The sequence below is a fragment of the Schistocerca piceifrons genome, chromosome X (genome assembly GCF_021461385.2).
Source record: "Schistocerca piceifrons isolate TAMUIC-IGC-003096 chromosome X, iqSchPice1.1, whole genome shotgun sequence".
NCBI classification, from domain to species: Eukaryota; Metazoa; Arthropoda; class Insecta; order Orthoptera; family Acrididae; genus Schistocerca; species Schistocerca piceifrons.
Window position 1 is genome coordinate 650,087,650 of NC_060149.1, and position 16,198 is coordinate 650,103,847.

The following is a 16,198-nucleotide window of genomic DNA, read 5'->3' on the forward strand; positions in this document are numbered from 1 at the left end:
TTAATTTTCCGGAAATCCTCTGTTTTGCAGTATCGTTCCACAGACTCGAATTTTCTTTTCAAGTAACCTCTCTGCAAGTTCTACACTGTTATAATAATTATCCATGCAGAGGTGATGCCACTTTCCATCAGAAGGTATCAATAGTTCCATCACTGTTTTTGCTAAAGGCTGTCCAGCGCTGGAATATATCTTGAATGAGGAAATGTATCCCGTTACCGAATCACACAGCATCCGAATGAATTTGCCGTATTTTGTAATTTTCGAAGGATTGTAAACATTAAATTTTAATCGATCACGCCACGGTATCATTCCTTCATCAGTTGAGATGTTTTGACTTAGATTAAACGTTTCTTTAAACTTTTTGGAAAAATAATCAATTACAAATTACACTTTGACAAGCCAGTCAGCATTATCTGGTTTATTGTTGCTGTCGGAAAAATGTAAAAATGGTAATATTTGTCTGAATCGGTTGCGGGACATAGTTTTGCAAAATATCGGTGTGTCTATCAACGGATTTGTTGACCAATAATCATCGATCATTGCAATTTTTACAGTTACCATAAGGATAGCAAGCCCAAACCATTTTCTAAGTTCGGGTCCTGCAACGTCAACAAATTTGGCATTTTTTTGATCCAATTTTCTTCTGTTGCAAATATGACTGTAGTACTTGTTGGTTTTGTTGCTAATATATTCAGATAGATCATTCCCAATGTATAATTGTACAGTATCCTTGATGCTCTGTGTATCTTTGGGAAATATGTTTGGACCCGGGGATCCTTCAAATTTGGTATTGGTCCTCTGTAAATCAAAGTCTGACCACTGTGCACTGTCTTCTTCGTCTGATTTAGCCGAATCAGTTGGCAACCGTAGTGTTCGCCGAATTCTTCTTGGACGTATTTCACTATCTTCCTACAATTCTGCTTCACTTTCATTTTTTTGATAACCAATGTCTTCTTCCCAGTCAGCCGAGTCGTCCGGAACGTCGGACAAGACGTCCGCGCCTTCATTGTAAGTCTTGTCTCTTTCGTCCGCCATGATGAAAGAGCACAAGTACTTATAGAAACAAAATACTTGTTGACGAGTTTAACTTATTGTTACCTAAACAAAACACCAACAGAATGCAAAAGATATTAAAGTGCTGTCGCCGACCACTGAGAGATACTACGCTGACAACACCACGGTGGTGTCGCCGGCCACTGAGCGATACTTTGCAGATGACACCACTGTGGTGTTGCCGGATGACATAGTGTTAACATAATATGAATAAATGAACAGATGTGCATAATATGTGTATTGTAATGATATTTTACAAATTTGTGAAAGCTAGTGGCAGACAAAGTACCTAAGTATTTTGGTTTGATTGTTAAAACATACATTTTTGCCTTAAATTTATTTTTGTTTTTCATTTAATGTACTGCAAATTACTAATTTTTTTCACATCTGTACAGGCCGCCTATGCAAGCCAGTGCAATGAACGCTGCCCAGATGTCGTCATTTGTTGCTGGTCAACCAATCACTATCCACACAGCTTCACAAGGCATGTATCCATATGCGCATTGGGCCAATGCTGCCACAGGTTCACCTCTTGTGCAGTGGGCAAATGCTGCTACTGGCACCCCTGTGATTCAGCGTGCTCGTGCTGCTTCTGGGCCAACAGTCAGACATCGACCGGATGCTGCGACGGCTGCTGGTCCACCTCTAATACGCCGAAACACCACTGTACAATCCAGAGTATGCCAGAGTGTTACGAACAGGTCTGGCACATCCAACTGCTTGCCGCCACTGTCTCAGACTTCTAGTGCAGCTGGACTGCCTCTCATAAAGTGCACTGCTGCAGGATCACCTGTTGTGCAGCAAGCAACCAACTGCCTAGCTCAAAAAGATACCTCTGCAGTCCCTGCCAACAGGTCAGCACTACATGTCACACTCTCTACTTTTGGCTCATCTGTTCAGGTCGCCACTATGTCATCTGACGGTTCTGCGCTGACTGCTGCTTCAGTTTCTTCTGACGGTTCTCTGATGCGCGCCACTTCAATTGTGTCTGATGGGTCATCACTGCATGCCACAGCCATTATATCAAATGGATTGTCATTGCATGCCACAGCTGTCAGTACTGACAAGTCGTCTTTACATGCAACAGCGATCAGTTCTGATCGGTCCTCTTTGCACACTACAGCTGTTAGGTGTGAAGGATCATCTCTGCATGCCACAGCTATCAAGGCTGCAGGTTCAACTCTTTCTGCTGCAGCAGTTACCTCTGATGGTACATTTCCAAGCACTGCTGTCGTTACCTCCAGTGAGTTAGCCAGTTGTCCAAAGCCAATAAATTCAGGCAGGAGGTCTCCAGAAGCAGAAGTTGGAGACTGTGAAGGGCCATCCTCAAATTCTGTCTCCATTAATCCTCAGGGCTCACCTCAGCAGGACTCTTTCACTAACTGCAGCAAATCATCTCTGCATCCTGGAGTCACCAGTTCCAGTACTAACAACTAACTGTGTACGTTTTATTAGCAAAAACTTGTGGATAATTGAGTGTTGAGTCAGTATTATTGAGTGTCCAATGCAGTTGATAGTTCTATCAACATTTTAAGGTATATTTATGAAAAGTAGTGAAGTGGCTTTCCTGTTAAAATATTACTGGTATATGGAGAAACTTGGTCTGTTTTTTTCGTCAAATGTAATGCAGGACATTTCAAATCAATGCACAGTTTGTTGGCCCGCAGTTCAGAGATTTAGCAATATATAGTCAACATTTATGTACAATAGGGGCAAAAGTTAAAATGAATATCCTTTTATGAAGCAGATTATTGAATGTTAAACTCTTCACTTACTTACATATGTTCTTGCTTTATTTAAAATAGCTACTTAATAAAACATTTACTCTGCAATGGAGTGTCTGCTGATATAAACTTTCCCAGCAAATTTGAACTGTTTGGGGCTGGACTCAAAAGTCGCGTGCTCATTTCTAATATAAGAGGAACATTCTTCCAGGGGTACAGGGCATTTTTTGTGAAAGGTCTCTGGTAGGTGTTTTACAGAGGCATATATTGAAGACTCTCCAACCCTCTAAATCAGCACACATTTAGTATTTTAAATACAATGACATGATTTTTAAGTTCAGGGGAAAAAATAATTCTGTTGAACATATTTTGTTCTGCCTGTAAATATTTTTCAAGAAATCTGAAAAATAGTTATGGAAAATTGAAGACAACATTATTAAAAGTATTGTTAATGGCCTGCTTACTGTGTATGAGACTAATAACCTTTTTTAATTTGGCACATGCTGAACTTGTTGTGTTAGAGGAATAAGATAGACTGCAAATTCCTTGTTCCATAACTGAGCTACAGTAAACAACACTTTGTTTATGCTCCTAATATGCTACAAAATGACTCTTAATTTTGATGAGTGGTGTTCTTTCCTCATTCAGTATTACATTTTCCATTGTTGTTGTTGTTGTTGTTGTTGTTGTTGTTGTCTTCAGTCCTGAGACTAGTTTGATGCAGCTCTCCATGCTACTCTATCCTGTGCAAGCTTCTTCATTTCCCAGTACTTACTGCAACCTACATCCTTCTGAATCTGCTTAGTGTATTCATCTCTTGGTCTCCCTCTACGATTTTTACCCTTCATGCTGCCCTCCAATGCTAAATTTGTGATCCCTTGATGCCTCAGAACATGTCCTACCAACCGGTCCCTTCTTCTTGTCAAGTTGTGCCACAAACTCCTCTTCTCCCCAATTCTATTCAATACCTCCTCTTTAGTTATGTGATATACCCATCTAATCTTCAGCATTCTTCTGTAGCACTACATTTCGAAAGCTTTTATTCTCTTCTTGTCCAAACTATTTATCATCCATGTTTCACTTCCATACATGGCTACACTCTATACAAATACTTCAAGAAACGACTTCCTGACACTTAAATCTATACTCAATGTTAACAAATTTCTCTTCTTCAGAAACGCTTTCCTTGCCATTGCCAGTCTACATTTTATATCCTCTCTACTTCGACCATCATCAGTTATTTTGCTCTCCAAATAGCAAAACTCCTTTACTACTTTAAGTGTCTCATTTCCTAATCTAATTCCCTCAGCATCACCCGACTTAATTCGACTACATTCCATTATCCTCGTTTTGCTTTTGTTGTTGTTCATCTTATATCCTCCTTTCAAGACACTGTCCATTCCGTTCAACTGCTCTTCCAATTCCTTTGCTGTCTCTGACAGAATTACATTTTCCATTATAATATGAATATAATTTCATCACAGTCCATGAATGTAGTCATTATATTGGTTTTTATTAAGTGTGTGCATGAAATAACTAGCTAGAAAACCTAAAAAAAAGTCTGTGATGTAAATTTTTACTGAGATCTACACATTGTAGCATCAGTGTTAGTACATGACAATGTGAGTGTCAATATGATAGTACCTACCATAATTGTGTGTTGAAACTGAAACAGCAATGTGTGTTCTATTTACTGCCTGTATGCTGGTTGTCATTATTGGAAGTCACAGTGAAACTGGAGAAATAAGAGGGAGCACAATGTGTGTTGATGCAGTTGTTCTCACCTGCTATTGTTACTATAAATCTTCCTTCTTGTTCCTGTGAAAGACAAAATTATGTCTCCTTTTTGACTGCATTGTATTAATCATTTTACATAATGTAAATAATTTATTAAGGTGCTTATGTTGTGTGTGTTAAGGTGCTTATGTTGTATGTGGTCTAGAGAAATAAAATTAGTTTCATCATATTGATAATTTTATGTTGCTGTATTAAGTGTTTGAATGTGAGACCATTTTGATATGTACAAGCTGCCAAGGATTTCCAAGGTCATTTTGATCCAGTCACTTTCCCATACATAAGTTTTTCGGAACTTAAATTGTATTGAAATATGCATGGAATGTGTTTACTTAAGATTAATCTGCTTGTTTGTTGCAAACAGTGGTGACTGCATCCTAGCTCCCATATATGACAAGTTTTGTTTGTTGGCTAAAATTCAGTGATAACTACATTTTTGAGAAATGATCTTAAAAATGCCCATTATGACACAGTGTTGACAGGAAAAAACCTAAATTTCTGTGTAGTACTAATAGAGAGCTCGGCTTGTTTTACATACTTCAAGATAAGACACACTGCCACACATTTCAGCTTCCATAATTATCCACTTAAGGTAGCAGCATATCAACTTTGTTACAAGGAACTGTTTGCTGGTGGTGGTTCAATCTGTCAAATCTTGCTCTTCATAAAGTTTGAATTGTGATAATGGAAAACACAATATTTCTCATACCAACTAATACACAAGAAATACAGCAAGGAATCAAGCTTCTAAAATCAAAAAAATCATCAGGAATAGATAATATACTAGGTTTTGTTGTAAAAAAATATGTAGATGTAATTTCTGAACCACTGATGTATCTCGTAGACCTGCCCTTCTCAACTGGCAGCTTTCCAACGTGTTTAAAAATTGCTAAAGTTAAACCACTACACAAAAAAGGAAGCCAGGAAGAGGTGTCAAAATATAGACCACTTTCTCTACTATGTGTGTTTTCTAAAATTCTAGAGAAACTCTTTTATAAAAGATTGTCAAATTTCATAAATAAATATAATATACTAATGGCATCTCAACGTGGTTTTAGGAGATAATACTCTACTGATACAACAATCGTTTCTTTTGTGTATAAAACTCTACAGGCTGTAGATAGGCAGGAACATTTCTCAAGTATATTCCTAGATTTGTCAAAAGTGTTTCATACCATCAGTCACGATAAATTACTAGGTAAGATTCAGAACTGGGGTATTAGGGGAGCAGCACATAACTGGATTAAATCATACCTCCATGAAAGAAAACAGCTCATAGAGATAACACACAAAGTAAATGGGACAGTCATAACTCATCAGTCAGATTTATTAGTGGTCAAACATGGAGTTGCCTAAGGTTCCATAGGGGATCCAATTCTGTTTTTACTATATGTAAATGATTTACATATAAACAGTAAAAACAGTAAGCTATATCAATTTGCAGATGACACCAGCGTCTTAATTACAGGAAGCAGCAAAGAAAACTTTGAAAATGACATTAAGACAGTCACAAAGAAGATGAAGCAAACAGTTTGATTATAAATCTGGAAAAAACTGTTCAATGGATATTTTCACCACCCAGACCAAGACACCAGCTCCTGTATAAATAAGTGGACAAAAAATTCAAAAAATAAGGAGTACAAAATTTATTGGTATATAGATTCAATAAAACACGAAATAGGTTCCACATATGGACTATGTGAATAAAAAACTGATCAAAACATGTTTTGTAATGAGAGTGATAAGAAACTGTATATCACATGATAATCTCAGAACCATGTATTTTGCTTATGTTCATTCAATATTGAAATATGGTGTAGTGTTTTGGGGAAATTGTGGAGCTAGTCAGAAATCACTTACATTGCAGAAAAAGGTTATTAGATTAATGGAAGGGTGAGATCAAAGACCATCATGCAAGCCACTATTTAGGAAAAATAAAATACTACCACTTCCATGTATTTATATACTTGAAAATGTAATTATTATAAAAGAAAAACTAAACAGTGGCAGTCCAAGCATCGCCTGCAATGAATCTGTACGTAGCTACCACACAAGACAAATAAATGATGTGCATGTACCAGAGACAAACACAGTGCTATTACAGAAATACATATTCCACCGTGGCATCAAACTGTACAGTGCACTACCCAAATCCACAAAAATAATAATCGACTTAAACAAGTTCAAATTAACTGTAAAGGATTGCTTGGTCGAGCACTGCTTCTATACAGTAAGGGAATATTTCCAGAATGAGATTTTCACTCTGCAGCGGAGTGTGCGCTGATATGAAACTTCCTGGCAGATTAAAACTGTGTGCCCGACCGAGACTCGAACTCGGGACCTTTGCCTTTCGCGGGCAAGTGCTCTACCAACTGAGCTACCGAAGCACGACTCACGCCCAGTACTCACAGCTTTACTTCTGCCAGTACCTCGTCTCCTACCTTCCAAACTTTACAGAAGCTCTCCTGCGAACCTTGCAGAACTAGCACTCCTTTCTTTCAGGAGAGCTTCTGTAAAGTTTGGAAGGTAGGAGACGAGGTACTGGCAGAAGTAAAGCTGTGAGTACCGGGCGTGAGTCATGCTTCGGTAGCTCAGTTGGTAGAGCACTTGCCCGCGAAAGGCAAAGGTCCCGAGTTCGAGTCTCGGTCGGGCACACAGTTTTAATCTGCCAGGAAGTTTCTTAGTAAGGGAATACCTAGAAAAACAAAACTGCCTCACCAATTAAGACTGTTTTTATAAAATGTGTGGAGCAAGAAAATGAGTTTTTATAAAATGTGTGGAGTAAGAAAATGAGTAAGAAAATATTGAATAATTTTATCTTTTGTGAAAATGATGTCTGAGAAAAAGGAAAAAATCAAGGAATGTGTATCATAATTAATGAATGGTCCAATATGTTTTGTACACTGTACAGTCCTAGATTCACAGGACCAACTGCTGTGCCATGTGGTCTGAGGCACTATGTCACGGATCGTGCGGCCCCTCCCACTGGAGGTTCGATGCCTCCCTCAGACATGGGTGTGTGTGTTGTTCATAGCATAAGTTACTTTTAAAGTGTAGGTCTATGGACCGATGACCTCAGTAGCTTGGTCTCTTAGGAGTTCACACACATTTGAACAGGACAAATAAATTAATAATAATATCACACACTCACCCATCCACAGCTGTCACATGTTCTTTTCTCATTTGTTATACTACTTTAGTTTACTTTTCATGAAGTCTTGTCTGCTCGTCTAGTTGGTTGCATTAATGGCTGACTATCAAATACCGTGGTCTGGGCGACTGGATTTAACAGGCTTTAAAAATGTTGACTGTAAAGAAGTGTAATTTTAGCAGGTTTGCATATAAGTATTTTTAAAGCAGGGAAGTATCACTTCAACAAAAGTCCTTGCTTTTCTGCACAAGGTATGCACTAAAATTCCATAATTCAGAGATAACTAACACAAAAATAAAACAAGATTAAAAAGAAATCTATGTATCACTTATGACTGTAATGGATAATATATAGAGTCTTAGGTACTGACAGCTCAGTAACATCTGCAGGTAGCCATCCAACAAGACACTACACTGCAGCAAGTAGCATGAGCCATGTTGCTGCTCTGCAATCCTGCCACACGTCTCTGAAACATACCAGTAAGTATCTCATGTACAACAGGTGCTGTCATTTCGTCGTTTGTCTAAACAGTTCAGTTCATAGTTTCTCCTTTTTGTTGTTTCCAGTCTTTATTTTCCTCTGTTTCATTTTAAACAATGATCAGTGGGATGCATAGTGTCAGCCCAACACATGAAGTGAAACAAAGAAAGAAATGTGTAGTGCACAGCCAGGCCCACAAGTCGGTGTGTTCAGTGAGGGACTACTTTGAGAAAGAAAAGGAAATAGGTGAGACCTTATTTCCTGTTCCTCAGGTTGTTAAGAGGACAGAAAAAGCATTGAAAATAAACAAGAACACTGCTGTAATGATAGGGAAAGAACAATACAGTATAAATTGTGGTAGAATGCCGCAACAAGGCTGCACACGCTAGAAAGAAGCAAGTGATAACTTTATACAATTTCAAGAAAGACACTATTTATCATCATCACATATATAGCTATCGTAAGAGAAGGGAACATCCCATTCTATCTAGATTACTTGTTAATTCAGAAAGAAAATCTTTTTAAAGCAAGCAAATTTGCGTTGCATGCAGTGCTGAAAGACATAAGCGTAAACTATTCAGTGTTTAATGGATGAAAAGTATTAATGGAAAGGACATATGTAATTGTATGGCAGTGCAGATTTCTGCCCAGGATCGTGGGTGTGAAATTCGAAAATATAGTGTGCATGGATGAAACTTAGTTTAATGCTAGGCATTAATTACACAGAGGCTGGGGTGATGGAGTGCCCAGTGGGACCATGGCGGTGCCTGTCAAAAAGGGACGAAGAATTACTGTTTTACATCTAGGTACATCAGACAGTTTTTGACAAACTGCTTCTTAATGCTTTATTAAAAAAGACAGATAATTACCAGTAAGAGATGAACGGTGTATGTTTTAAAAACAAGACACCATTTATGAAAAATCTGACAAGTCCATCAATGATCATTATGGATAATGGACCCATATCATTCCATTGTTCACGATAAGATATCAACTTTGGCAACAAAAAAGATGACAGTAACATACTGATAAATTATTCTGTCACTCATTGTAGAATTAATTATTGATGCTAAATTTAACAACAGAAACAAAAATCAAGAATCTTCCATAATTTGCAAAAATATTTTTAATTTCTATTGTGAAGTTTAACAAATAACTTTGATATTTCAGCATATGAGGCACTAAATAACCCTTTTCAATGTTTTGAGTTCATATATTACCAAGTAGCAACTGTAAACAAATTCACACGTACAAATATGAAATGCATGTTCGTCACACTTTTGATTTTTTGCTGCTAGAGTACGCATGTAGTAGCGACCGGACGCAAAGTGCCCTAACCAAATTTGGCAACATCACTGTCTGCCCGCCTGAACTATCAATGACAATCACTTGTCTCACAGACTGTGAATTGTTTGGGGTACTTCATGTGCAGAGACGTCGAAACTGACTATCTAGTGCCAGATTACCTCCAGAAGATGTGTGTTGTGTGTATCTATATGTGCTTACTGTGACCCCTGCCACATTTGCAGTGCTGAGTAGCAGTAACTGATATGACCCTTCCTCATTCAGACTCTTTAGAACAAAATGATTCCTTGGGTCAGGACACCTGGTGACAGCCTATTCGTAAGATGTTATGATGTCAGCTATAATCAAACACTCCCAAGCAGTCCACCACTTGTTCTTATCACTTTGTGGCATTCTATAATGTCAATGAAATTAAAACCCTTGTTTTAATTGATGCACTCCCAGTACTGTTTGGCCACGAGTGCTGTCAGAAGCAGAGAAAATCAGCACTGCTTGAAAGATGTTCATTTGTCTATGACTGCTGCCAACGTCAAGCTTCGCCTAGATGCAAAGTATTACAAAATGCTTGCTTCCACTAGCAAGTAACTTCTGCAAGCCCTTGCTGAGATGTTTAAATAAGAACAAAAACTTACTTGGCTTACTACTTCAAGTCACTAGAACAAGTTTTTCAGTAACTCACCAAAAGTACCTGTTAAAGAAGTGCAGTTATTCTTAAAAACCAGAGCAGTTGCCACTGTTGTTGCATTATTGTTAGTGAATGAAAATGGCGAGTAAACACAAAAAATAATAAAAAAAAAAACAGAAAAAATATTAGAGGAGTACATATTGATGTTACCAAGAAACACTATTCAGTTAACTAAAATCAGAAAACTTAACTTTGATTAAAAACATTGACGATGTCGTATGCAAATTTTGAACATCTCTTGTCTATTGTCTATTCAAGTATTCGATAACAGGAAACAAAAATGGGGTTTGGTATCTTGCCAAGAGACTGTCTTTTAATTACTCTTTGATTTTTGCGAGTAGTACCCACTACTTTTTATCACAAATGTAATTCATTAATGTTTACAGTACCATTAAAAAATTCTTCTTTGCTTTCTCGTGAAATAAACTGATTGTTGACTTGTTTCGCAGTTCCTTGGCTGATGGTGCCAATTGTGCGTGTTTAGGGGTTTCAACAGTACATTTGTTTTGGCCCACCTGTCTTTGTGCCATTCTCCTTTTTGACAATGATACTTTCGCACCAGTACTGAACACACACAACTTCTGTAAGTTTGAGAACAACTTCCATGAAAAGACAAATTCGAGAAGTACTTGCACCAAGATGCAAGAAACTAGAATGAATTTTTATCTCACAGCGGAGTGTGTGCTGCTTTCAAACTTCCTTACAATTTAAAACTGTGCTCCAAGCCGAGACTTGAACCTGAGAACCTGATCTGGGACACAATTTTTATTTACCAGGAAGTTTCATACAAGAAACCATTTCCACTAACTTGGGAACTTCTTGAATTTGACAAAACTAGCAGACGTAGATAAGAGGGGCAGGGGGAGGGGGATGCAGATATGGTTGTTTGTAATATTCCACCCATTTCTGTGATTGTATGGATAATGTGCCATACCACAGCAGGAAGTTTGACAAAATGCTTAATAAATAGGATTGCAGGATTACAATGTTAGAGTGGTTGCAAGATGGGCAAATTAACTGCAACAACTCAATGAGTAAGGCTGAATTGTGATCTACAATAAAGGAAAACAAGCCAGCTGTGAAAGTTCATATTGTGGATAAAATTGCTGAGAGCGGAGCCCACAAAATAGTGCACTTACTGCCATAACACTGCAATCTAAATCCAGTAGAATTGGCATAGGCTAAAATAAAATACATTTTCAGGGAGAACATCATCACTGTTGACATGTTGAAGGAAAGATTGCAGAATATTCTTAATGCTGCTTTCGTTTCAGTTACTGTGCAGGACTGGCAAGGTTACTGCAAGAAAGTACACCAGCTGGAGCAAGTGTATGGAATAATGGAGATGGCAATTGATGAAGTTATCATTAATACTATGCGCCTTCAAGCAATGATGCCAATGATCATCTTGAAACAAACATAAGTGACGGTGACCTTTAATGAACATCATCTTGATAGGTCTTTCAGGTACAATTAATGACACTTTGTAAACATTACTGCTGTCTGCGTTTAATAAATGCACTGTGCAAACAGATTCCAAGCGTCATTTATTTTAATTTCAGTTCATAGTTTTGTAAGTCGTAGATTCATCTACATTAATTTTTCATTGTTTTTGGTACGTAAATTACAGTTAAAACTCTCGAGCATGAATATGTCATCAAATGAGATGATATTTCCGATATGACAAGATGGTCACTTAGCACTCCGTCATCAGGCCATGAGTGGCCTACCGGGACCATCCGACTGCCATGTCATCCTCAGAGGAGGATGCGGATAGGAGGGGCGTGGGGTCAGCACACCGCTCTCCCGGTCGTTATGATGGTATTCTTGTCCGAAGCCGCTACTATTCAGTTGAGTAAGGATGGTCACTTAAGTGGGCAATAATTCCTTGAGTGCTGCTTGCAATTTCGTGCTAAGTGTAAAACACAGGTAATGTTGTCAGCACTGCTGTAAGCAGCCGACACTGCATTCCCCTCTCTGCTCCTCTCCACTCGGCAGCCATCATGGAGCACAGTTTTGCTGCTTCCTCACCTCATTCTGCTCGGCTCTTCCCCCCCCCTCCACAGTGCTTCATTTAGAGGTTGTGGGGTTCATAACCAAAGACCACAATCAACTTAGAGGAGCCATTTCCCTTACTTCAAAGTAAGAAAAGAAAGAGTAGCTCACTGCAAAGCAAAGCAGAGTATGCAAAGTATCTGGCAATGACTACAACTACTGCTTGCTGAGGCTGAGAGCACCATAAATGGTGTATTGGTGCTAAAACGTTTTTTGACAGTGTTTTGTCAACTGTTTTGTTGGAAGTATTGTTTAATTTATTGCATATACTTAAAATAAACAATAAACATATCACACTTCCACAATAAAATAATTATTCTAATAACAATACTTATTATTAGGAAATTCAGTTCAAAGCTCTATACGTTTTGACAAAAAAATTAAATGTTTAATACAGTGAAAGGAAAAGAAAAGTACATCTTTCTGTGCCAAGTAATGTTAATATTTCATTGCATAAACCTTTGCTGCTATTACAACTGCTTATCTTGCAGGCATAAATTCAGTTGGGTTTAATATTGTGTCCTTGAAGAGTCTTTTTCCTGCTCAGACTGGAGAATTTAATAGAAATTTGGTTTATTTTGATACCCTCTTCAGCTTAACAGATCTGCGCAGTATCTCCCACATATACTTCATTAGTTTTAAATTTGGACCTCGACTTGGCAACAACAAAACCGTTATCAAAGATGTTCATGAACACAGTCTGAAGAATGCTGTTGGAAGAAGCCGAATTAAATTTGCACCTTGAACCAATATTTTTCTGCCCAATAGCAGTGTTCTTTAGCAAAGGCAATTCTATTCTTCCTATTTTCTGAGCTGATGAAAGGTTTCTTTCAAGGATGGCAGCCTGCCAAACCCTGATAGTGAAGTACACTAAAAACATATAACCACCCTCGGCCTGTGTTTTACATATTTTTTAAAGCATATATTACTGTCTCCTTCAAACCTGTGGAATGTTCAGTAAAACTTTACAAAGGACTGTCCACTGTCCACCTTCTTGCCTTGAAATGTGTGTATTTTTGGAGTAAACAAACACATAATAAATGATTAAAAACTATGCTTTTATTGAAAACAATATTTGGTTATATTGCAGCTAGTATAATTTTGGTGCAGATTTGATGAAGTGCAGGGGCAAATCTTCCTTCTGAACTCTTTTATCTTCTCCACCACATATGCTCAAGTACCTGTCGAAAATGTTCATACTCTGATGAAGCTCTTGCATTGATCTCCTTATGGCCAACCAATACTGATTGTATGTGCATCCGTTTTGGGATCCTTGAATGTGTGTGATTGTCATGTATGTAAAGTTTTCATCGTTCGAGAACAAATAGGGAGTGAAGCACTCAGAAATTACATGTTTTTCGAAAAAGCTTGAAAAAGGAAGTTTGTTCTGTAAACGAGTCAAGCTCTGTACCTTTTGTTTGTATAGCTGTCAACGATGCAGCACCTCTGCCTTTCAGTGAGCCATCTCCTTTATTCCTAAATAATTCGTAATTCTCAACTAGAACTTTCCATACATTATTTTCTTTGGGGGGGACTACACATTATTTTATCCACTGAACCTACATTTCATATCCCGACACTCAACCAATAGATAATTTCCACCCAGACTAGACCTTGGGCTAGGGTACTAGGCCACAGTTCATTCTGTTACCTGTTACTCCTCATGAGATTTAGTTTTTAACGTCAGTTGATATACTATACCAACTTAAGAAGTGCCTAAGTGCAATATACAGGGGTTGGGCAAAAATATGGAAACCACATGAGAAATGCGTGCTTCAACATAAATTTAGATGCTAGCCTAGCCTGCGGGTTGCGCTGTTGTATTTGACCACAGAAGGCACCTGTGCCTGGCCTCAATACATCGGAAGTGGCAGTCATGGCCAGAGCAGTGTTTTGTGTAGTTGTGTGTGCATTATGTTGGAGCTAAGTGAATTCGAAGATGGGCAAATTATTGGTGCTCATATGGTGGGTGCTTCCATAACCAAGGAAGCCAAAGTGTTTGATGTTTCAAGAGACACCATAGCAAAGAGTTATACCGCATGCAGGGAAAGCACAAAAGGTCATTCACTATATCGCATTATGGACAGAAGTGTGTGTGACTGATAGGACAGACTGTTATTGAAGGGAATTGTGAAGAAAAATAAAAGGACGACAGCTGCAAAAGTCACTGCAGAAATGAACATGGCACTTGTGAACCCTGTCGGCACCAAAACAAAGTGACCTCTATGAGCAAGGAATTGAGGGGCAAGGTGGAATTTCAGAACCACTCATCAGTGATGAAAGTTCTTTTAACAAGAAAATGTGGTGCGGAAGTCATAAAACCTTGACACTGGAGCAATGGAGAAAAGTAATTTGGTCAGATGAGTTATGTTGCACACTGTTTCAACTTCTGGCCAATGTATCCGTCACTGCCAAATGTCGATGTTGAGGTGGGTCTTGGGCCCCCTACGCCGTTCAACGATTGTCCACCTCTACTAACTCCACTTCTCCATCCTCCATGCTGCTGATTTCCACCCCTTCCTCTATTTCTCGATGACTGGGTACATTGCCTCTGCACATGTCCCGTAGGACCACACTCATATCATTTTATACCCGCTGTAAACAGTTGTCACGTCTATTTCCTCACAATGGATTGCCAGCTGAATGGCCGAATACAAATCTTTCGGAGTCCCTTCATGCACTTTCTGCACCATATGCGCCGGTAACCTCCTCAAAACTACAAGTGCCTCTTGCTCGGCCTTCTGCAACAGAACACCATTTGCTTCATCGCTCTTACCCAACTCTTAAGTATACTCATTACTTTCTCTTATTCTGTCCGCAAATTTCTCTACCATCTCCCTCTGTCTCTTCGTCATTGTACTCAACCTCTCCCTAAAGTGCCGAGCACTATTCTCTTTCTTGTACTTCTGTAAACGCACCTCCTTCCTTAAGGCTGAGAACACCTTACATATGTCTTCCCTTCACCCGTTAATCTAATCTTGGCTACATGTAACAACTGTTCATCAGACCAACCATTCATCACAGCTGAAGTTCCCAAGTCCTCCACAAACGAACGCACATGCTCAGATGCCTTGCCAGAAAACGGAATAATCAAACTCGCGGCAGCTGGATCAATCTCCCGCTGTGGCAGCCTAGGCTACAATGACTGATTAGATGCAGTTTCCCACTCACTCCTAGATGTTAATTCACTTCTTAACTGCGTATTGTCTGCTATTAATTGTGCTACCTTTTCCAACAAATTCCGTACTGCTTCTGGCTCTGACACACCTTGCGTCTTTGACTCTGCCTTTGTGTTGCTTTCATTCCCAGTTAGTCCCATTTCAACCTATAAACTCCCACAAAAACAAAACACTCAAAAAATAAACAGACTTCCTACAGCTCAGTATTTCATCTTACGTTTTAGGAGGAGATAAATAAAAGATAGTACTCAACCCAATACAAATGTAATTAAACACCACGAAAGGAAAAAATCTTACTGCTCCAAACACACTAACAATTACTCTGACAACACAGAGAAAGAAAACATCCAACACTCAAAAAGAAAAATTGGTCAACACTCACCACATTTTGTGACTGTAATGCAGGCGGTGGGTTCTGTACTGTACAGATGAAGCCCGCTATTCTGACACCAAATGTAGCCATCACTGCCAAATGTAGATGTTGGCATGCGGTGGAGGAATGTTGGACATGGATGGAAACTGTCAGGATGTGCCGTATTCAAACTCAGCTGTGGTCTTCAAGTGTTTTATTATTCCCAGCTACAGTGCCGCGTTCCTCTCTGTCTGCGTCACAGGGTCCCGCGATGCTGAGGATGCCACTTTGCTGTCTGCAAAACAGCTTGGCGCGGAAGGGCTACCTCAGCGACCCATGCAACGTACTGCAGTGTACCGGCCGTTTACAGTGGCGTTGTTTTGACGATGTCAGGATGCGCCAGCAGCTGACTCAGTGGCT

The 16,198-nt window shown here is 38.9% G+C and overlaps 1 protein-coding gene across 3 annotated transcripts in view; it reads left to right on the plus strand.

Moving 5' to 3' along the window:
- Window positions 1–3,538, plus strand: part of LOC124721829 (mucin-5AC-like) — a 52,110-nt gene extending 48,572 nt beyond the window's left edge. For all 3 annotated transcript variants that reach the window (XM_047246952.1, XM_047246951.1, XM_047246953.1), the window contains one exon: window positions 1,449–3,538. In XM_047246952.1, coding sequence (XP_047102908.1) covers window positions 1,456–2,490 — 1,035 coding nt within the window. In that variant the 5' untranslated portion in view covers window positions 1,449–1,455 and the 3' untranslated portion in view covers window positions 2,491–3,538. The remainder of the gene's footprint in view (window positions 1–1,448) is intronic.
- Window positions 3,539–16,198: the final 12,660 nt, after the last annotated feature.